Raw genomic sequence first — 24,133 nt, 5'->3', positions numbered from 1 at the left:
ATGTAGAAGCCAGGTGTATCTACCAACATATGTAGAAGCCAGGTGTACCTACCAACATGTAGTGATGTAGCGTGCACCTTCATGACACGGTTTGTTAGTTTGAAAAGACTGCTTTTCCTCGCCTTTTTTAGGAGGGGGAGGCGACACGCGCCGTCCTTCCAGTTCTAGCGAATGGGGTTTAACCTTTACACCAGGAAACACCTCTATGGGCATCTTAACATGAGAACAGGCCTCAAACACATTCACAGCACACTGTTTAATCTCATTGATGGATTTTTCTTTGAAATTTGCCATCATTTGTACTGACGTTCTTACGGCAGTGTGGAGGTTTTTGCTGAAAACAAATTTAAAACCCTCTTCCTCCTCCATGCCGGTTTCATTCCTGTAACCAAAATAAGCCTGGAAGATTCTTTTGTAATAAACCTTTGGATGTTCATGCTTCCCTTGCGTGACCTTGTCTGCAGCTGGGAAGCCACCAGGTCCCGTGCAGGGGTTGTATTCTCTGATCAAAGCTTCACACAGAAGGTTGTAATCCCTTCTCGTGGCATCAGGTTGATGCTCGATAAAGGTGAACACCTCTCTGTCCGAAGTGAGCCTTATCAGACTGATTTTATCTTCAACCGTAGCATTAGGATAACCACTCAGTCTGAAATCAAGATCATTCAGATATGCCTTCGTACCAGTGGACCCCATAGGCCCAGGAATAAAGCGTTGAACATATTTTGAGATTTTTTGCAAATCCGAAATTGGGAGCAAAGGCTGTATTATCGGTATCGTAGGAACCAAAATGGCACGTGGAGGTGTGTCGCTAGACACATGTGGAGGTGACAGAATGGGATTAAGAGCAGGAGGTGCACCAAGATCCTTCTGAGGTGATGGTGGGTGACCTGGACTCTGACCTTGTTCGTCTTTGAGTTCCAGACAACCTCGCCCCACGTCAGAAATCTCATTTGTTGCAGCGGCTAGTTTCTCCTCACAGGTTTTTAAGCGTTCCTGTGATGTATGACATTCACTTTGTAAATGCACACCTTGTTGGACTAACGCCACCTTTTCCAATCTGCATTCGTTCAGAGCTTTTGATGTGAGCTGCAACTGTTGTTGTAGCGTATCGTTGTCTGAACACAGTGCTTGGTACTTAACCTCTCTTTCCCTCATCTTCTCCTCATATGAGTGAGCTTGTAATGACAGCTGAGCTTGTGAGAGCTCTCTGTCACGTTGTAACTCATTCGCACGGGTCTCCTGATCAAATTTAGACTGTGCCATGAGTTTGAGGTACTCCTCTTTTTCGCTGTTTAACCTTATTGCAAGGTTGTCAGCCTTGTTTACCACAACATAGAATGTTGCTTTCAATAAGAGCGCCAATTTAGCCAGCTGGTCATAGCTTGACTTTGTTCTGGCTGTAGAGGTCACACTCTCTGCAACATCCTTCAGCTCGAATGTAAAGATTCTGTGAGCAGCGTTAACGCTCTCTCTAACCAATCCATCACACAAGGATCAGGTGCCAGGTGTATCTACCAACATATGTAGAAGCCAAGTGTATCTACCAAATATATGTAAAAGCCAGGTGTATCTACCAACATATGTATAAGCCAGGAGTATCTACTTACATATGTAGAAGGCAGGTGTACCTACCAACATATGTAGAAGCCAAGTGTATCTACCAACATATGTAAAAGACAGGTGTATCTGCCTACGTATGTAGAAGCCAAGTGTATCTATCTACAGACCAAGTGATTTATGCTGCTTTGAATGATGAACAACTAAAAACATGTCAACAGTTCCCTGCAGTCAGTGACAGAACTAAAACCATAAATACTGAAACTCCAAGAGGTTGTGTGACTGTAGATGCTTATATTTAATTTGATATGGTTTTATTTAAGATTCTGAGTTAAATCTTCGATTATCTTGACAGAAACAAATACGTTTTGTAGTGTAATACAAAGTACTAGTAAAAGCTTGTTTTCTCACGATAATCAGAACTGATCTAAAACTAACTTTTGGTCAAATTAGCAGGTTGATTATTTTAAAAATATTTTTTTCACCGTCATTACACTCAGGGATAATCTAATCCAATAATGGGTTGATTTGTAATTCTTGTTCTTTGACGTGACTATTACAGCAATATTAGCTGTCAGCAGGACTATTCTGATTTTCTTTGTTCATTTGTGGATTTAAAACAATCTTAGTTATCAAAAAAATTACTTGTCTAGGTTAAAATAATCAAAGTTTAATCTCATCAATTTAAAAACAATGTTGTGTCAAATAGTTATCAATAGTTTGAACTTTACTAGAGCTTATCAGAACACAGAGTGTGGAGAAAAAGGCCGAAGGCTTCATCCATGCAATGGCCATTGACAACATGTATTTTGTTTGGTTACAAAGATACATGTAATGACAAAAAAGTGAAATATTAGCACATTTTTGTGTTTTTTCCATTCATATGTTTTATCCAGCCTAGCCTAGTTAAAACCTTCTACCCTCATTTCATTTTGACGTTCAATCAATTATGTCCAAGCCCAAAAGAAACAAACAGTGACTGTTTAGTCTGAAAATTGTTTAAAAAGTGACCAGATCCATTTATGCCATCAGATTTAAAAAAAAACAACCACATACATTGGAAATAAGGCGAAAAAAACATGTTTACAAAATTAGCATTTTTGTCTTGTCTCGCTTTAGGAAGAATATTTGACAGTTAATATTTTTTAAGTACCTCGGTATAGATAAAATATTTATCTATTAATATGTGTTAGGTACCTCGCTATAAATAGAATATTTGACTGTTAATATTTGTTAAGTACCAGGTTTAAGAAGAATACTTGACAGTTAATACGTATTAAGTACCTCGGTATAGGTAAAATATTTAACTGTTAATATTTGTTAGGCATCTCGCTATAAATAGAATATTTTATTGGTTAATTCTCATATTAACCAGTCAAATATTTTTTCTGATAGCAAGGTACTTAGCTATCAGAAGAATATTTGACTGGTTAATACTTGTTAAGTACCTTGATATAGGTTAAATATTTAACTGTTAATATGTGTTAAGTACCTCGCTATAAAGAGAATATTTGACTGTTAATACTCGTTAAGTACCTCGCTATAAGTAATACTAATTTACATTTGTACAACTGTCATCCCAAGTGTTCTCTGTAGAAGTTCTGGTGTTGAGTGAATATGTGGCAGAGACTGGGTGCAGCGGACCTGGACTCCGTGTTGAAGATGCTGAAAATGTGCTTGCTGGACATGAAACTCTTCTCCACATCGCGGACCTTCAGGTTGTCCAGGGGCAGCATGTACTTCTTCTCTTTCTCCTGGAATTGGAGAAAAACCAGAAGGATGGTGGTCAGGTCTCTGTTTAAAGGACACCCCCGCCACTGTTGTCATGTCCGTCAGCCACACATGATGGTGACAAAGACAACGGCCAAATGTACGTTTACAAAAATGGAGGGGGGTGTACAGAAATTGGGTGAAAGAGGAGTTTGGAGAAATGATGGTGGGAGGTGAGGGGAGAGCATGGTAAAAAATGAAGCACATGTGGAAGTCATTATGGTGGGGGTCAGGTCCAGTTGTCCCGACAGTGTTTTCTGTAGAACGGTGAAAGTCTGAGTATCAGATCCGGCTCAGACTCAGGTCTGACGGGACCAAAGCTCAGGATCAACACCTGAAAACAAGAGCTGCGACAGTCAACACATTTTTCTCATCCTTCTTTTTGTTTTTCTTTTATCTCAGCCCGTCAACATTTTCTTCAGTTTTTTCTGTTCATTCCAGAGAGGCCCACTTCCTGCCAGAGCTTTTTAAGAAGGGAGAGAGAGCAGGAGATATTAAATGACAGCCTGGCGCTAAAACGCAACATCTGGCAGTGCTTAGCAGCACACAGAGAGGCAGGGGAGGAGGGAGAAGTCAGAGAGGAGGCGAGTGAAGGAGGTGGAGGAGGACAGACCCAGAGGAGAAGAAGAACCGAACCAGCGATGTGGATCTGAAACTATCCTCAAATGAAGGCCCGCATCTGGCCCGGCAGGCAAGAAAGCTGCAGTCGATGGTTGCAGGAAAGAATTGGAGGAGATGGAGGGAGAAGATGAAGAGGAAGCAGATATTTCAAGGTTGGGGTCACGGCAGTCCATACATGGTCACACGGATATACCCCCCCTTTCCCCCTTTTTTGGACTTTCCCCTCCCTGAACGAGCAGTGTCCTGGTCGTCTGAGCGAAAATGCCACGTCAAGGCTCGATACACGTCCTGACCGGCTTGACCAAAGCAGGACCGCCACGGGACCCCAACGCCCCCCAAAACAAATAAACTCAGAGGCGCTTTGAGAAACCAAAACAAGGGAACGCAGCAAACCGGATGAGACGGTTCACACTTTTCTAATGGGAGTTTCAGGGGGCAGAGACGACAGAGACCCTGGAATGGCAGCAAACAGCATGAAAGGCCCTGATCCTGCTCCAGGTCCAGCTCCTGGTCCAGCTCCTGGTCCAGCTCCTGGTCCGGCTCCAGCTCCGTCTCCGTCCACCCAGTGTTCAGACTACCTGTTCATTGTCATACTGGTGTACAGTAGTCTGCACATTGGTTAGACTGGGCACGGACACTCTTCTCTCTGTCTGTCTGTACTGGTCTCCCTTTTGTTGTTTCATTTCACAAAAAGACATTTTAATTTGCATCTGTTACTTCAACGCTTCTCGTTCTGTATTTGATCTGGTTTCAAAGTGCACTCTAACGGCATTCTCAAAGTCAAAGTTTCTTTATTTGTCGTTCCACCACATGTGGTGCATGTGGTGGAACGAAACTGTGTGCACAGGGTCCCAGTTCTCCCCTTCTATTTTAAAATAAACACCAGTTTCAGCACTAACATTATGTCTGACTGTGAAAACTCAAACTTACTGAAGAGCGGAAGATTGAAACTGTCCAGCAGAAAGCAGCCAGGAGGTGGTGCAGGCTGCTAGGATTCTGGTGAAGATGTGGTCCACTGAAAGGGGGAGGAGCAAATGTGTCTGCTGAAGCATGGAGCGCAGCCATGGGAACGAGAAGCCAATCAATCAGGGCAATATCAATTAAGGGTTATTGAACTTTATCTGAACAAAGACTCAGTGCAGAGGCACAGGTCCAGTTCAGTCAGAGTTTCAACAATGACTGTAGCTGACAACTTCACCTCAGTTGTGGCAGAAAGTCCAAGTTGCATGTGCAGCTGGCTCACTAAAGAAGTCCCAAACAACGTCAATCAATCAAAGAGGGGTTCCTCATGTGGATCAGAACTGGTTCTCTCCACTGAAATACAGAAACTTTCTTGCCAAAAATGTAACAATGTAATGAAACCAGAATAATGAGTTACAACAGTTCAGTTCAGTTCCTGGCAAAAACCAATGCAGACATGTTCATGTTTTTAGTATCTTACATCGCCTTGCAACCTAGTTGTTTTTCTTTTTTTGTTTGTTTGTTTCATTTTTGAATGTCATTTTCTTTCATTTATTCTTCTCAATTTGTATGCTTCCTTTTGTGGTTGTCTATTATTGTCTTTGTTGTCCTCTGTTGTCATCACTCTTTGTTAAAATCAGGTCTCTCTTGTGAATGAGTCCTCGAGTCTCAGTGGGACTACATGTATAAATAAAGGTTGAATTTCCCATTGAGATTAATAAAGTATTTTGAACTGAATTGAAGACCGCCGCACTAATAGTGTGTCTGAGTTGTGTGTGCATGTGTGTGTTTGTGCGTGTGTGTGGTTGAGGATGTTCAGCGAGCAGAGGCCTGTTCCTTTCCTCCATGACCCCACTAACATCTTAGTCTGTGTGGCCTCAGTGAGCCGTGTGCCTGTTTGCATATTTTGAGTGTGCGAGCGATCATTTTGGGAACATTGTTCTCTTTTTCTTTGTTTCAGAACTGCTCCAAGTTTGCAAAGCAGAAGACAATTTCTGAAGTCCAATAAGAAAAAAGACGTGCACGGCAGAAGGACAGCTCCGAGACAAAAAAGCTGAAGGACAGAGTAGACGTCAGTCATGGCCGAACACACAGATACAGTTAGCTGCTCCGTGGTTAAGCTACTGGTTCAGCTGCTACTATGGTGAAGAACAATAAGTCCAAGGTATAATGAAGTTTATGCACGCCCAATTAGTTCATTGAAGAGGAGGCGTAACACAAAGTGTACAGGAATCTCATATATGGCCAGAGTGTGCCCATGTCTGTCAGTCTGTGATTCTCTCTCAGTGGAAGGTGGCAGCAGGAGGTGGGCTGCAGAAGCTGCAGGGTGTCTGCCTATCTACACTTGCTGTGCAGAACATCCTCCAACCTGTACAGCAGGCACAGATGGCAGACAGACAGCAGACGGGACAGCAGGATGGACCGACACTGCGCCTGCTCATACACATTTATGTTGTGCTGTTGGTTTGTTTGTTGCACTTAAAAATAATAAAACTCTGCAGTAAAACCCCCCAAGAGATCCAAGTCCACTCATTACTGTTTAATCAAGTTTCTTTCGTTTATTATCCTTATTTATTCTTTATATTTCCTCCTGAGAAAATGACCATCAAACTTCTTCAAGCTAGCTCTGTGAACAACTTCAGGTTGGAGAAACAGACTTTAATTCTCACCACAGACACAAGCTCAGTGAATGCACCATTTTGTAAACCTCTACATTCTGTACTGCATGGTGAGTTCAACAAACATAGTTTAAGAACTGCTCCAAGCTGCACCAGAGTGCCATAGCTTGCTGCTGTGACAGCTAAAAAAAACAAGTCATATCAAACTAAATGTGGTGTCAAAGGTTATGAAATTGTGTTTGTCTACTTTTAAAACAGAAGATCTTGGTTGTCAGAGAATTTTTGGTCAAAGGTTATAGATGTTTTTATTTCTATGGTTAAGAACAAGAAGTCCAAGGCATAATCCAAAACATCTCCCAAGGCAACAAAGTCTATGCTCAATAATCCAGGTTTACAATCCAACATTTTTCAGTCAGGTCATCTGGACAGTTTATTTTTTTTTGTGCTGAAACATTTCACCATCGATCCGGAAGGCTTCATCAGTCAATGAAACACAACAAAACTGATTCTTCCCCCAACAGCTTACTCCAAAGTGGAAGAAACCAGTGAAGTCTGATGAAGCCTTCTGGATCGAAGGAGAAACGTTTCAGCACAAAAAAATATACTGCCAGATGACCTGACTGAAAAATGTTGCTTCTCCCAAGGCACTTTCTTATCTCTGCCCATGAACCGTATGTTTGGGTTAATAGAGAGCACTGGGTGAGAAGGCTGCATCTGGTTCCATGGACACCTCCTGAGATCTGTGAACTTGACTGAACTGATAAGAGAATGAATAAAGCAGCTCAGGGCTATACATTATGTATGTGTGCATGTGATCTGTCTTGAATGGGTCCTTGCAAGTAAATTGTCAGTTAAAAAAATGTTGTAATATACGTCGAAAGTCCAGTTGGTCAGATGCAAAACAGCAGTTTCCATTTGGGGAGATGTGTAAAAACAGGAGCTGCTCCGATACACAGACAGAGGGCAAAAAGCAGGAGGAGAACAGGGAGCAGGAAGGAATGCGTGCGCCTCGTTAGAGAGCCAGTGAAGAATAAAAAGGAGGGGTATGATTGGGAGGAATGGTCTCCCTGATCTGAACCAGAGCGGTGCTCTCTTGTTGGACTTCTGTGCTAGTCATAGTTTGTCCATCACATGCTCAGACATAAGGGTGTCCATACCATAAAAGGTGGTCCAGATAACTAATGGGCAGACAATCGGCAGATACTGGGGTGTGCTTAAGAAGCGCAGCACACACACACACATTTAATTTTAAAAAGCACAGCACAGGTGCTAAATCCTTTAAAATAATTTATTTTAAAGCATTTAGCACCAGCTACAGCAAGCTGTGGGCAGACTGGCCATTGGGAGCACCGTAACATTTCCCGGTGGCTTGGTCGTTCGCCGAGGGGGACTAAAGACTCGGTTCCGGTTGTGCTTGATTATTTAAAATAAACATTTTGTTTATTTAAACTATTAAAATTGTTTATTTACACAGAAGGAGGGAGCTTGGGAGTGACACAGGTGATGAGTGTGATTGCAGCGGAGAAGTGGGTGTGGCCGAGAGCCGCAGGTGGCAGAGAGTGGAGATCATGACACGCTGAGGGATCTTCTCCCTGCACCTGTGGGCTGCACACAGGTGCAGCAGTTTCTAAATCATTAAAAATAATATATTTTAAATAAACAATATATGCCGCTCGTGCGGCTCATTTGTCAATCAGCCAATTGTGTTTCATGTCCAACCTTACTTTGAAAAACTGCGAAGGAGTAAGTCCGCGAAAGTCGAACCACAAAGCAGCGAGGGACTACTGTACACTTGATGTTTAAGAACGACGGGTTTACATGCAATGTTTATAAATGTTAGGTTTATACGACATGAACAACATGACATGACAGAAACGAGAGGTAAGAACAATGTGACGTTGAAGAATGTTGGGTTTATACAAGACATTAAAAACCTTCTGGGATGATACACAACATTTGAGTCTGTTGGGTTTATACACAAGGTTTACCAAGACTGATGCAGTTTATTGGATGCACACATCTTAACTTCCACAAATTTTTTTGGTCCTAAAGACTTTTTATAGATATCTTTTCTTTAAGTACAAGTTTGTCATGTTTATTTATTTAACTTTTAATTTTGTGTTTGTTTTTGTTTGTTTACAGATGGTATACCATGCTCCTTTATATTTATGCCAAACATTTTCTCTTAATTTGATTTTTAAATGAGTTTTACGTGTTATTTTGACCGAGTTAAAACGTTACATAAGAAAAAACATGTTACAAATGGGGAAAAAAGACAATTTACTGTAAATAAAATGAATAAGAAGTTGTGGAAACAAAATGTTATGAGTTTGTTTGACATTATTATTATTGCATACATTCAAGAAACATAAGCAGCAATAAATTGACAAAGTACAGAACAAGATTTTATCCTAATTTATTTGCAGAATCAGTGGGACACGACGCTCATTTCCAGCTTGGCTTGAGCAGAAAACTGGAAAATTAAATCATTATAAAAATAAATTTTCATATTTTATTACACATATTGTTTTGTGTTGCTTTAAAAAAGAAATACAAAATATCTCATGGTAGCTGCATGATGTTTTTATCTCTCAATGAACTGTTTGGATGTCCCACCACCACACCAGTGGGCCACCAGTTGATCCCAGCTTCAAGCTATTACAGTAAGTTGTCACGTGAGTGTGTGCGTTAAACTCACTTCGTCATCCTTAAACCATGAGAGGCTCTCAGCCGTCAGCACAAACCAATACTCTTTTGCTCCACCCTTCATGATGCTGATGTTGTTGATGGTCAGCCAGCCTTTACGGATAACCTGAGAGGATGGCAAGCAAGGAGGGACAATTCATCACAAACTAAGAACAGTAAAACCTCGGTTCAGATCAAACAGGGAGCAGTCAATCAAGCAATCTGACATGAAATGTGTGTGAAGCCCAGGTTAGGTATGTGTCCTTCAGGCAGTGCGTTTAGATCCTAATGGGGTTAGTGCTTCAAGCGCACAATAATAAGACGTGTGTGTTTCCTGCGTGTTAGGTGTGTTAACATAACATGGGCAGGCCCGTGGCTTCAGGGATTAAAAGGTCAGATTAGTGTCAGACTTGGACCGCCTAAGACTCACTAAGGAGGTTACCCACATGATTACAAAGCTTTTCTCTTTAGCCATTAATGCACAAGCTGGCTGGAAAAAACTAAACACAAAAACAAATATTGTTTTCTGCTGGGTGAAAGTTCTGGAGCCAAACAAAAATTAAAAGTTAAACTATGGGCCTTTAACAACAAAGTCTATGCTCCATGCTCTGGGCCTTTAGTTAGAAACACCTTATAGTCAAGAGGCAGTGGGTGTGAAGACAGGAAACAGTTATAGGAAACTCGTACAGTCAGGCCTGAGGCGGAAACAGGAAGGAATGGGGGGGGGGGGGGGGGGGGCGGGGGGGGGGCGCACCCTGCAGCATTCCTTTTGACACTGTGGATCATAACATCTTGTGTCATAAGCTCTCAGAAATTGGTTTCTCAGAACACACTATTGGTTGGTTCTCTAACTATCTCTCAGATTGGAGGCAATGTGTTCAACATAATGGTACTTCCTCCAGTTATTTAACATTCAACAATGGTGTACCACAAGGCTCAGTCTTAGGACCCACCCTCTTTACAATCTACATAGGTAATGTAGGTCAATACATCCCTGATGCATCTATACGTTTCTATGCTGATGACACAGTTGTTTATTGTCGAGGTAAAACAGTTGAAAAGGCTTTCCAGCTTTTGAAATCTGCATTCAACATCATCCAGTCTCATTTGTTCCACCTCAAACTTGTCCTAAATGCCGACAAAATCAAAGAGGAAGTCGGGCCCAGCAGTTCTTCCTCTGATTTTATCCTCAAATGGTGTCCCGGGTGAGTTTGTTGATTCCTATAAATATTTGGGTATCTTGGTCGACTCACATCTTTCTTTTAAGCTCCATGTGGAAAACTTAGTAAAGAAACTGAAAGTTAAACTGGGTTTCTTTTTCAGAAACAGATCCTGTCTAACTCTGAATGCTAGGAAACACATTGTAACTGTGACTTTCCTTCCCTCCATTGATTACGGTGACATTATTTACATGAACGCTCCTACAAGAACCCTGCAGATGTTGGATGCTGTCTATCATGGTGCACTAAGATTCATAACTGGCTGTGATTATCGTACCCACCACTGCGCCCTGTATTCACTGGTTAACTGGACATCATTAACTTCATGCAGACTCTCACTGGTACATTTTCATCTTTAAATCACTTCTTGGTCTGCTGCCTTCATACGTCTCCTCCTACATGTCTCTGTGTGAGTGCAGCTACAGCGTGCGCTCTCTGGACATTATTACCTGCAGTGTTCCCTCAGTGAGGACTGAACTAGGCAAAAGGGCCTTCTCCTACTCCGCTCCTGTTTCCTGGAATATCTTACAAAAAGATCTGAAGCTCTCGACCTTGACCTCTCTAAGTGGCTTTAAAAATCTGTTGGACTCCTGGCAGGGACCAATGCAGACATGTTCCTGTTTTTAGTTTTCTACATTCGCCTTAGAATCTAGCTGTTTTTTGTTACCTTTTTTTTAGCCATCTTATTTGTAAAAAATATATATATCTGTATGCCTTTTTTGTGGCTATCTATTGTTGTTGCTGTTGTCCATTGTTGTCATCATTTTTTGTTGAAATCAGGTCTCTCTTGTAAATGAGTCCTCGAGGCTCAGTGGGATTTACCTGTCTAAATAAAGGTTGAACGAAAATTCACAGATAAACAAACAACAGCAGCTTTCCTATATGACTTTAAATAAACTGCTGAACTTATCAGTTAGCAGCCAAATGAGGCAGAAAATGAGAAACTGAAAAATTCACCTCACACAATGGGCCTGTGTGAGTGCACACACACGCACACACACACACACACACATCAAACCATAACCCGCCATGACAATACTCACCCACACACACCCTTAAAGGAGGTAGCTGAGAGTCTCACTAAGGGGTGGGCATGAAATGCAAGGTGGCACCTTGATGACACAGGAGGGGTTCAAACACAAGACAAACGTCTCAACGACAAGACCAGCAAAGATGGTGGCAAAAAATAAAACACCTGGGGTGAGGTTTACAGGAGAGAACAAATCACAACCTGAGCATGACTCATCAAATCAATCAAGAAATCACATATATAAATCAATGAAGCAGTAAGTAAATATATAAAAAAACACACAAATCAATAAATCACATAAATCAATCAATAAATAAATCAGCCAATCAGCAGTTCAGTAAATCAATCGATCAATAACCGGTGCAATTGAAAAGTTGCAGTGAACTGCAAGTCGTTTTCGTGTCAGTGCTGAATGGATGAAGAGAATCTGTTTGAATAAGTCCAACCCTCACCTGGTTTCCTGCTGAACTCTGGCTCTTGTTGGTCTGACTGCTCCTCTGCTGTGCGCTGCAACACACGCAGGACAGAAACAAGAAGGAGACAGAAAAGATCTGTGAAGCATCTGCCTTTTGGGCACCTGCTGCGGTAAACAACAGAAAGCTCCCATCTTTACTTAGCAAAGCCAATGAAGTCCTCGTGGTTGGTGTTTATGTAAGAGAGCTGCAGATCGATCAGCAGCAGAACCTGAAAGCAGACAGAAACATCCAGTGCACTTTTCCATTACTCCATCAACATGTCAGATACACTTCTGGACTTCCTGTTTCAGTTACAGTCCAGATTTCTTGCAGAGCTAGGCTAGCTCACTGCTACTGTTAGCATTTTGCTCAGCAGCAATTATGTAGCTTTCAGTAAAATGCTTCTAAAGTTTTACTCTGGAGGTGGTATTTGTTTTAGTGGGGTTCTGTGGATAGATCATGAACAAATAATAGCTTGCCTGTTGTAGATAAACTCTTTGAAGAACCCCAGTTTAAAGAAAAAGTTGAATTTGAACAGAGGGTGTCCCTGTGATGGACTGGAGAACTGTCCAGGGTGGCTCTGTGATGGACTGGAAACCTGTCCAGGGTGTCCCTGTGATGGACTGGAGACCTGTTCAGTTGTCCCTCTGATGGACTGGAGACCTGTCCAGGGTGCCCCCCGCCTTTCGCACAATGACTGCTGGATATGGGCATCAGTGACACTTACGACCCGAATAGGAAGAAGCAGGTAAAGATGATGGATGGATGGATGTAATTCGTTCAGCCATTCACAACAGGTAATTGTCATGAAGCAGGGTTTTGGATTCAAAATAGCCAGACACAGGAGTGCAAAAACAATTACAGTTTTTATTTATTATAGGCTGTGGGTGCAAAGTCAGGATCAGCTGAGTTGACAGTCTTCACAGGCAGATGGAGAGTGACATTCACCTGTCAAGACTGCAGCAATGATGTCACTGGTCCTGTGCAGAGGGAACTCATCAACTGATCCCCCTCGGGAGCCAACTTTCGACTCTAGATTTCAGCTGATTTCCAGTGTCGAGGGAAATCCCACCTTCGGCTCATAAGTCATCTAAAGAGTCCTGGTAACCCTCCGGGCGGTTGAATTGCAGACCACCTTCCAATCGGTAAGAAAAAGCTGCTCAGATTTTCTCTGCTGGTGTCTGATGTCCCAGATAAGAAGTTGTCCAGTATATAAATTTCATCATTATTAATTAGAATTAAGTTCTCCTAGATTGACAAATCACATCTAGCCAAAACACTTCATTTAGCTAACTTTATAGATGATAATTTACTCTGTTTTGAACCTCATAATTCACCCTATTAAAGTTTAAAAGATAACTCCATAACCTTGTGTTGTCAAAGTAAGCCATCATTCATGCTGCAGCTGTATTCAACGTTTGATCACTTATATTCACCAAAATTGATAATATATCTCACAAAATTGTACTTTGACTCAAAGTGTTTTTGATATATATGAAATTTTTGAATTTAATACGAAAAGGATTCACTAGAGCATTAAACTTGAGTCTGATTGAATAATATTAATTTTCTGACTTTAGAACCGGAAGCCAGTGGTGCCCCTTCAAAATAAAATTACTCATAAAAATTAAATGATCTGAGGACTGTTAATCCTACACTGTGGTCTGATGTGAAGTCAAAAATCCAAAGACGGGCAAAGTGAAGAATCCAGGAAACAGGTGTGAGGTCAATAATTCAGAGAGCAAGGCTTGAGGTCTAGGCATGAAACTGTGAAGGCTTGAAAATCAGGGACCATGGAAGGTGTAATAATCTCGCACCGGTGGAGAGTGAGCACAGAGCTCAAACAGAGACACGAACAGGCGAGAGGCACGAAGGCCGACCGCGGCGAACCAACTGAGGGTTAGGACAGAGAAGTACCACGAGCTGATCCGAAGTGCGGGGGCCGCCGACCACGACAGTAATTTATTGATTGTTCATATCCATTCTACAGAACCCAACTTCAAAAATACAAACTATTTGTGTAGTTGACTTCGATGGACTGTTTTAGGAAACGCCTCTGTAATTAACCCAGAATCATTTTCCTGAGGACTGGTTCTAACTTCCTGGTTCTTTACCTGGTCTTTGGCCCGACTCTCTCTGTCTCGGATGTGAGACGTCACAATTCGCTCTGTTTCTTCGCGCAGCCTCGGGAAGCACTCCAACTGAAAACACATCCCACTATTCATCAGCACTTCCAGCACTTGGATGTGCAACATATTTGTGGTCATCCTGATAACTTTCCTTCCTCTCCTGCATGTTTTCCATGTGTAACCTCATCCTCATTTCTATTAAATCCCTGTAGAGCCAGAGAGCGACAGGGTTACCTTGTTGGAGCACTGGCGGACAGTGTTGATCAGCTCCTGGATGACCATGTCCACACATTTAACGCAAGGCTCCTTCAGCTTCACAACCTGCTTCTTCACAATGGCCTCAAACGCCATATCTGGGGTAAAAAGTCCAGTTCTGGACAACAAAATAAGAAAAGATGTGATGAAAACAGATTTTTCTGATATCAGCACAAAATCAAGTGAAACACAAAATGTGATGTTTCTCTAAAAGCCTGATTGTAGCTCTTCTGATCATGTCAGGTAACTGATGGTAAGTCTGTATAAAAGCACAACTGGACTGCCAGTAATTTAAAAAAGAACTGAAGTTGTCAATTTATTTATAAAGCACATTTAAAAAGAACAAATTGTAAACAAAATAAAACAATGACAGAAAAAAAAGAACGACTTTTTTATTTACAGTGTGATTTTATTCTTTTGACCAAGCATTAAAATCATTCCTTACACTGGTTGTATAAAAACTTAAAAAAAAAAACATTAAGCACCTACCTGTTACTATGGGTGTTCTTAAAGAACATCTACCGATACTGTAAATGTTCTTAAAGAATGTCTCATAAATACTATGGATGGTCTTAAAGAACATCTACTGGACCCTATGGATGGTCTTAATGAACGTTTGTTACCATGGACATTCTTAAAGAATGTCTACCTGTTTCCATGGATGGTTTAAAGAATGTCTACCTGTTTCCATGGATGTTCTTAAAGAATGTCTACCTGTTACCATGGATGGTCATGGATGTCCATTTAAAGCTCTAAAAGTCAAAACTAAGATTTTAAAATTAATTCTAAATTTAACAGGCAGCCAATGAAGAGAAGATAAAACTGGTGTAATGTGAGACCTTCTATTACTTCCTGTTAAAAGCCTTGCAGCAGCTTTCTGGACCAACTGGAGACGAGTGACGGCAGTTTTGTTAAAACAAGTAAAAAGGGAATTACAATAATCTAAACGAGAAGAAATAAAAGCATGAATAATCATCTCCAAGTCAGATCTGGATAACATTGCTCTCAGTTTAGAAATGTTTCTCAGATGATAAAAGCAGTTTTTTACCAGAAGCTTTGAATGTTTGTCCAAAGACATGGACTGGTCGAACAGAACATCGAGGTTTCTGAGGCTCGGCTGAGAAGAGGAGCCCAGAGAACCGAGGTGTTGTTTGATCCAAGGAACTTTCTGTTCAGGAGCAATGATCAGGGTTTCCGTCTTGTTAGAATTTAACTGAAGGCAGTTGTTAACTAACCACGCCTTAATATGGGAAACACAGTTTACTAATTCAGCTAACTTATGTAATTCTGAGTCATAGAAGGAACAGTACAGTTGAATATCATCAGCATAGAGATGGTAAGACACATTTCTGAAGCTACTGATAATCTTTCCCTACCTGATACTATGGATGCTCTCAAAGAATGTTTACCACCTGTTACCATAAATGTCCTTAAAGAACATCTACCTCTTACCATGGATGTTCTTAAAGAATGTCTACCTGTTACCATGGATGTTCTTAAAGAACATCTACCTGTTACCATGGATGTTCTTAAAGAACATCTACCTGTTACCATGGATGTTCTTAAAGAATGTCTACCTGTTACCATGGATGTTCTTAAAGAATGTCTACCTGTTACCATGGATGTTCTTAAAGAATGTCTACCTGTTACCATGGATGTTTTGGAAAAAAAAATGTTGCTGATACCATGGCTGCTCTTAAAGAACATCTATTTGACACTATGGATGTTCTTAAAGGACATCTACCTCACACCATTGATGTTATTAAAGAACGTCTACTGGATACTATGAATTTTCTAAAAGAACATCTACCTGTTACCAAGGATGTTCTTTAAAAAATGTCTTCCAGACACTATGGATATTCTTAATGAATGTCAACTGAATACCATAGATAATCCTAAAGAACATCTACGGTACATCATACCTAGGATGATCTTAAAGAATGTCTTCCTGATACTGTGAATGTTCTTAAAGAGCAAAAACTTTGCTCATACCATGAATGTTCTTAAAAAACATCTATCTGATACTATGGATGTTCTTAAAGAATGTTTACCCGATACCATGGATTTTCTTAAAGAATGTCTACCTGATACCTTGAATATTCCTAAAGAGCAAACACCTTGCTCATACCATGGATGTTCTGAAAAATGTCTACCTGATACCATGGATGTTCTTAATGGCGTAACTGATCTCACGTCGCATCTCCTTCTCATCACACTCCATCTGAAACAGCAGATGCAGAAAACATAATTAACACATAAGACAAAAGTAAAAAATAATGTTTAGACGATCAGAACAGTAATTATTATTTTTATGGATTTAATTTCAAACATCACAACAAAGTCAGATCTTACAGAACTGATGTGAACTCCAGTAGAAATAAAACAAGGTCCAAATATGATGAAAAGATGAAAAGAAATTAAAACTTTATAGAATTATTTGGTGGCCCGGTGGCTCAGTTGGAAGAGCTGCTTTCTCTCAGCAAGAAGGTTGCCAGATCAAATCCCAGTGCGGAACCTTTCTGGGTGGAGTTTGCATGTTCTCTCCGTGCGTGGGTTTTCTCCAGGTCTCTGGTTTATCTCCCACAGACCAAAAACATGCATGTTAGACTGATTGGTAACTCTAATTTGTCCCTAGGACAGAGTGAATGGAAGTTTTGTCCCTTTGTTTTCCTGTGATGGACTGAGACATGTCCAGGTGTCCCACACATCTTGCAACAGAAACTGTTGGATATGGACACCAGTTATCCATACAACCCAGAAAGGAAGAAGTTGTTAAAGATAATGATGGCCATCTTGGAGTTTGTTGTGGCAACCCAATGTTTGATAGGAACCTTTCTTACACCTACATGCAGCCAGCCTTACACCAAAATGAAAGTCAGTATCTCACTTGTTTTTCAAGTTATGATGCTCATAACATGCACAGATGACAGAGGAATGGATGGAGGGTATTTCCAATCTCCCTTCCTCGCTTTGCAAAGGGGGCCAAAAACCTCGGTTCTAAATTCTGGTTTGCAGTTCTTTCATCAGTATGTGAAGAGTCAGTGAGTCAAAACAACACAAAGTGGGGGCTGTGTGAAGATTATTAACAATATCTGTTGTAGAACTAATGGATATAAAAAAATTGCATTTTGCAATGAAGTTTTAATCAAAGACATTATTGGAGAAAATTGCAGAACTATTTATTTATTTATTTGTGTGTGGATGGGGATCTGGGGTAAATACCCTATATAAAAAACCTGTCAAAAAGTAAAAGATCCATTTGTGTTTAAAGTGAGACAAAATGTTATTTCAGGTTATTATTTTTGTACTTCTTTGACTCCTGTTGTTTTGTCCCTGATGATTGATTCACCTTGACCAGCTCAAAGGGGAAGCGCTCGTGAAAGATGCGATTTATTTTAGCTCCACCTGACAGCTCCACTGTGTCCACCTGGTCCCCGGAGCCCTCGATCCTTTTCTCAAAGTCCACAGAGAACTGCTGCACCATTCTGAAACACACCAAATCCAACAGAACAGGAAAGGCTTCTATAGCTGTCATTGAAAGATGCTTCTGCTGTGACTGACACCGTGTACTGACTGCAACAGCTGCTTGGTTTTGCGAGACGGGTCATCGGGCCGGTATCCCCGGTACTCTTCGGCCTCCTTGTCCAGAGCCAGCAGCTGGGCCTGCAGCTTGCTGCGGAACGCTGGCAGGGTGTCCCGGATGTGGTTGGTGAGTTGCTAAGGAGACAAAAACCAGCAAAATGAAACAAATGAATATCACATGGACCAACACGCCATCTTTTTCATTCTAGGTGAAATATTAATAAGTAGCAATCAAAGAAAAATGTCCTGTTTTTTACTAAAATTGTACAAAAATATGTCATTCTGTGAGAAATTAAGTGTGAGCATGTGATTTTCCCGATGACAGCCTTCTAACAGTCATATGGATGGAAGCATGGGGTTCTGAACCAGGTCCAACCGTGGGACAGGAAGTCCGTCCTCACCTGGTTGAGCACCTGCTGCAGACGAGGGGTGCCCATTTTCTCAGCCATGTGTCTGTACGCAGGATGGGTCAGGAAGAACTTCCTCTCAGCTTCTAAAGCCGCCTTGATGTCTTTCTTTCCATCAATGTCCTTCTGACTGCGATTCACCACGCCGATGTACCCTGGGAACAAAGCAGCCGAGAAGTCAAATCATTTCACCAGAAATATGAAGCCCAGGAACACGCCGGGTGTTTAGGTAGGACAACAAAACATGGATCTACAGGCTCACATGTGTTTTATTATTATTTATTAATAACAAAAATGACGCACCTCTTCGAAGAGGCAGCAGCTTGTTCTCCAAAATATCTCGGGCATCTGTCCCCTCATCCATCAGATCCAGTTTGGTGATCACTCCAATAGTCCTCAGACCTTAGGAGGGAAAACAGCCCCACAGTTCACAAAGAAAAGTCCAAAGAAATCTCAGGACAAACCGCAAAAAAACTAAGAATGTCTTTACATGCCTGGGAACAAGATTGTCACTGAGTGTGTGCGGTTCTCTTTGTGGTTCTGTGTGTATAGTTTTTTTTTTTTGTATGTGGTTCTGTCGGTTGTTCTATGTGTGAATCTTGTGTTGTTGTATGTGTGTGTATGTGGTTCTGAGTGCAGATATGTGTGGGTCTGGAGGAGTCCTGGTTGTGGTGTTGGACTGGGTCTGTGAAGGGCCAGGATGTTCTCCTGAGTCTGTGTGACATTAGTGGCTCCATGCTGCTTCATCCCTCTGTGGTGCCCAGAGACTCTGAAGGTCTTCATGCCTCCTTCAGAGCTCTCCAGATGTTCACAGAACACTTTGTGTGTAAAAATTGATGATTTTCCTTGAACTTGTAAATGAATATGACCTCTTCCTTATCTGTGTTCCTCCACCTTTCCTTCAAACTTTGTTTCTATCAAAGTTACCACTGACTGTTGGTGACGCTAAACTACCACTTCAGTAGTAACAAGCCTCTTCACCGTGCACTTCACTTCTTATTCAGAGATGTCAAAACACACATCTGAACTCCAAACAACACCCTCGTCAGGAAATACTTTGTTTTATTGTGATTTTGTTCAAACAAAAACTCAGTGCCACTCTCTCAGATTTAATTTCCATGCTCTTATATTTCTACTCCCATCATTCCCTGTTTACCCCTCTGCTCCCGCCTTACCCTGGGAGTCAACCTCCTTGGACAGCTTCAGGGCATCAGAGTTGGCCAGGTCAGTGTTGGCTGGGGTGACAGCCAGGATCAAGCAGCTTTCCCTGCTGATGAACTGCATGATCATCTCTCTGATCTGTTGCTCAATGTCTGCAGGCTGGTCTCCAACCGGCACCTTGGTGATCCCAGGCAGGTCGATGAGAGTCAGATTCAGCACTGAAGTATGAGAAACAAAAAAAACATCTGATATAACTCTGATCTCTAGTCAAAGTAGCTTTGAAACGCTCATGTAGATATGATAGCCTCATGGCTTTAATTTAGTTTTTAACTATATTAAGGAATAAAAATAATAAATAAACATTCAACCAAATTTTAAAAATACTTTCTAAACTACGAAACTGTTCAAATAAAAATCTGATGACAGCTAAAACTCACGAGCATCACTCTTGTGTTTCAGTTAAATTTTTCCTGTGGCCATTGGCAGCATCAAATACACCATTTGGCCAAATAATTGTGTAATTTAAAATTCATGACAGTGTAGAGATGTGAAATTATTACTGTATTAGTGTCAAAAATCATATTGGAAAATATTACATCCACTCCACTATAAAATCTCAAGTTCAGATGGGAGCCAATAAATCCTAATAAAATGGATCCACTTTAGAGAAAATGTTTGATTTTGACCTGATTGAGATAACAACTGATGAGCTAATGGGTAACCACAAGATTTGGATTGCTGCAACACATATATCCAAATAGTCTAGTGGTTCAGGTGAATGCTCTTTCATAACCCTTTACACTGATGACAATTCTGCAGCACATTTATTCTAATAAATAATATGGATAATAACATGAAGTGGTGCAGGCTGCAGCAGAATGGTCACAGCTTGCTTTTGCTGTTTTCACTTGTATATACTGTAAATGTAGAATTATATTTTCAAACAATATCAGGCTAAAAGCAAGGAGCTTAGTGTCCCTTGACCAGATGTGGGTTACCATGGCTCCACCCTGGATCCAGGACTGGGGAAGGAGCTCATTGGCAAGCACCTGGTGGCCTCTACTCATGGGCCTGGTTAGGCTCAGTCTGAAGAAGTTGCATGGGTTTGCCTTCCTGTGGGCCCACCATAGAGGCCATATGGGTTGGATGCAGGAAGCCATGGGTGGAAGCTGAAGATGGGGGCCTTGGCACTCTGACCCTGGCTTACCACAACTGACACTTGGGACATGGAACGTCACCTCTCTGGTGGGAAAGGAGCCTGAGCTTGTACGTGAGGTTGAGAGGTATCGACTAGATATACAGTAGTTGGGTTCACCTCAACGCACAGCATGGGCTCTGGAACTGATCTCCTTGAGAGGGGCTGGACCTTATTCCACTCTGGAGTTGCCCATGATGAGAGGTGCCAGACTGGTGTGGGTCTACTCATAGCCCCCCTGGCTTGGTGCCTGTGCATTGGTTTCCCCCGGTAGAAGACAGGGTATATTTGCTATGCCTTTGTGTGAGGGTACAGGCTCTGAATGTTGGTTGTGTCAATGAGCTGAACAGCAGTTCGAAGTACCCAGCCTTCTTGGAGTCTTTAGCCGGGGTGCTGGAAGGTGATCCAGCTGGGGACACCTTTCTTCTACTGAGGGACTTCATTGCCCATGTGGGTAGCAACAGTGTGACCTAGAGGGGCTTGACTGAGAGGAACACCATCTCTGGTCTGAACCTGAGCAGTGTTCTGTTGTTGGACTTCTGTGCTTGTCAAAATTTGTTCATCACAAACATTATGTTTGAACATAAGGTGCACATGGCACCAGGACACTCTAGGCCGCAGACTTTGCAATCATGTGATCTGATATGTGGCTGTATGTTTTGGACACTAGGGTGAAGAAAGGAGCTGAGCTGTCAACTGATAAACCCCAGGTAGTGAGTTGGATCAGATGATGGGGGAAGATGCTGGACAGACCAGGTTGACTCAAACGTGTGGATTTGTTGGAAACTCCTGACAGAAGAACCCAGGAGAAGTCATTTCAATTCACGCCTCAGGAATAATTTCAACTGCATTCCAGCTAGGGCAGGGGACACTGAGTCCAAGTGGGCCATGTTCCACATTTCTGTGCTTCTTGTGACGGCCACCCTCAAACTCAGTGGTGGATAACCCAGGTTAGGGTGGTCGTCAAGCTGAAGGAGTCCTATTGGTCCTTTTTTGCTGGTTGGACTCCAGAGGCAGCTGAGGAGTATTATGAGACAGGCAGACCATAGAGCTGACTACTGCTAAGACAAAAGTTCAGATTTTAATTTTCATTTCACCTTTATTAAATCAGGCCTAAACACTAAAAACAAATTCTTATTTACAGAGCTGGCCTGGTAGAACCAGCAGACACTTTTATGGTCATGGGAAGGGAAACAATATAGTTTGGCAAAACAATAAAATACAGTAGTCAATAACAAACAAGGAAATCTCAAATTACATTAACAACTGTTCATTGTCAAAGTTAAACAGTAACATCACTAAGCATGAAAACATGTGCTTGTATCTTTAAAAATGGCTTTTAAGTGTTTTTTAAAACTAGAAACAGAGACAAGTGAGATCAGACCCAAAGTTGTTTAATGTAGGAGATGTAGGAATTTGGTGATGCCTTAGGGATTCTTAATTGGCTCAGAGGATATTCTGGCAAACCATAAGGTGACTGATGTGGGCAAAGCAACACTTTACCAACATTGTTTGTAGTGTACGTTGGGTGCTGTTGACCTCAACCAATGAAGTCATCAGGTGATGGAGAGAGTGCTTCTCAGGCCTTCTCAATCCCACCAGCATGTCTTCATGGTGGAGGATGAGTCAGGGGATCTGGTGGTTGATTAGTCTACACTATAGTCTGAGCTAAAATCACAGAGGTGGTTGGAAGGCTCCATGGATGCGGGGCTCCAGGTGTGGAATGGGTTGTCCCTGAGTTCCTTGGAGCTCTGGATGTTTCTGGGCTGTTTTGGTTGACTCACCTTTGCAACATCAAGTGGCTTTCAGAGGTAGTACTACTGGACTGGCAAACTGTGGTGGTGGTTCCCCTCTTCAAAAAGGGGGACTGGAGTGTGTGCTCCCATTATAGGGGCCTCACTCTCCTTAGCCTACATTGGTCTGTTCAGGGATACTAGAGAAGAGTTTGATTGAAGGTCGAACCTCAGCTTCAGGAGGAACAATACAGGGTCTGTCCATTGACCAGCTCTTTACCCACATATGGATCAACAAGGGGTCATGAGAGTTTTCCCTACCAGTTTACATGTGTTTTGTGGACTTGAAGAAAGCATTTAACCATGTTCCTCAGGGTACACTGAGGGTAGAGTCCATTACTACGGACCATTCAGTCCCAATACAAACAATAAGAGGGTTTGGTTCACTCATAAGTCAGACCCCTTCAGGGTGGGAGTTGGACTCCACCAGGGCTGCCTGTTGTCCCAGATTCTGTTCATAACTTTTATGGACAGGGCTTCTTGGTGAAGCCAGGGGGATGAGAGAGTCCAGTTTGGTGGGCTCAGGATTCTGTCTGCTATTTGCAGATGACATAATCCTGTTGGGATCATTATGCTGTGAGCTTCAGCTTTCCTTGAAGCTGTTCACAGCTGAGTGTGAAACGGCTGGGTTGAGGATCAGCACTTCTAAATCTGAGGCCATTGTCCTCAGGTGGAAAAGGGTGGATTGTCCACTCAGGGTTGGGAGTGAGGTCTTGCCTCAAGTGGAGGAGTTCAAGTTTCTCAGGGTTTTCTTCAGAGTGAGGGAAGAATGGAGCATGAGATCGATAGACAGATTGTGCAGCTTCAGCAGTATTGCAGACTCTGTGCCAGTCCATTGTGGTGAAGAGAGAGCTGAACTAGAAGGAGAAGCTCTCTGTTTACCAGTCAGTCTACATTTATACTTTCACCTATGGTCCTGAACTCTGAGGTAGTGACCAAAAGAATGAGATTGAGGATCCATGTGGTCTAAAAGAGTTTTCTCTGCAGGGTAGCTGGGCTCTCCCTTAAATATAGGGTGAGACGTTCAGTTATCCAGGAAAGACCCGAAGAAGAGCTGTTGCTCCTCCACAACCCGAGGAAATGGTTGAGATGGTTCAGATATCTCGTAAAATGCACCCTGGACACCTCCGGGCGTGTTCAATTGGGAGGAGATGCCAGGACACAGGACAAGTTGGACAGACTATGTCTCTCGGCTGACCCGGGAACACCTTGGAGTCCTCCCAGAAGAGCTGGAAGAAGTGGCTGTGGAAAGAGATGTCTGGACCTCCTTGCTCAAGCTGCTGTTCCAATACCTGACTCATGAACAAGTTGATAGATGGACTGAATGATGGATGAGTGGATGGATGGATGGATCAGTGGGAAGATGGATGGATGGATGGATGATGGATGGATGATGGATGGATGGCTGGCTGGCTGGATGATAGATGAATGGATGGGTGGATGGATGGATGATGGAAGGATGGACAGATGGACAGACAGATGGGTGGACTGATGGATGTGTAGTGAACTTGACCTGATGTCAAAACTAAGCCTAAGAATCAAAGTTTAACATCAAACATTTACATTAATTTGGCAAAATATGAAAATAACAACATAATTAAACAGCTTTACAGGTAGTGAGAAACAATGCGGCGATTGTTTTCACTCTTCAGCAGAACAGCAGACCTCAATCCACACGGCGGTGGAATGAGCAC

General features: G+C 42.0%; 1 protein-coding gene across 2 annotated transcripts in view; it reads right to left on the bottom strand.

Annotated features, from left to right (window-relative positions):
• Positions 1–24,133, bottom strand: part of dnm3b (dynamin 3b) — a 52,883-nt gene that overhangs the window by 8,469 nt on the left and 20,281 nt on the right. For both annotated transcript variants that reach the window (XM_037682097.1, XM_037682098.1), the window contains exons 5-16: positions 19,466–19,669; positions 18,594–18,692; positions 18,285–18,445; positions 17,876–18,018; positions 17,651–17,786; positions 16,455–16,522; positions 14,281–14,419; positions 14,032–14,118; positions 12,076–12,146; positions 11,915–11,969; positions 9,226–9,339; positions 3,202–3,311 (exon numbers count right to left, since the gene is read on the bottom strand). In XM_037682097.1, the coding sequence (XP_037538025.1) occupies positions 3,202–3,311; positions 9,226–9,339; positions 11,915–11,969; positions 12,076–12,146; positions 14,032–14,118; positions 14,281–14,419; positions 16,455–16,522; positions 17,651–17,786; positions 17,876–18,018; positions 18,285–18,445; positions 18,594–18,692; positions 19,466–19,669 (1,387 nt within the window). The remainder of the gene's footprint in view (positions 1–3,201; positions 3,312–9,225; positions 9,340–11,914; positions 11,970–12,075; positions 12,147–14,031; positions 14,119–14,280; positions 14,420–16,454; positions 16,523–17,650; positions 17,787–17,875; positions 18,019–18,284; positions 18,446–18,593; positions 18,693–19,465; positions 19,670–24,133) is intronic.

This window comes from Nematolebias whitei, chromosome 9 (genome assembly GCF_014905685.2).
Source record: "Nematolebias whitei isolate Nwh7 chromosome 9, NemWhi1, whole genome shotgun sequence".
NCBI classification, from domain to species: Eukaryota; Metazoa; Chordata; class Actinopteri; order Cyprinodontiformes; family Rivulidae; genus Nematolebias; species Nematolebias whitei.
The sequence above is the reverse complement of the archived record's forward strand: the minus strand, read 5'-3'. Positions and strand labels throughout refer to the sequence as shown.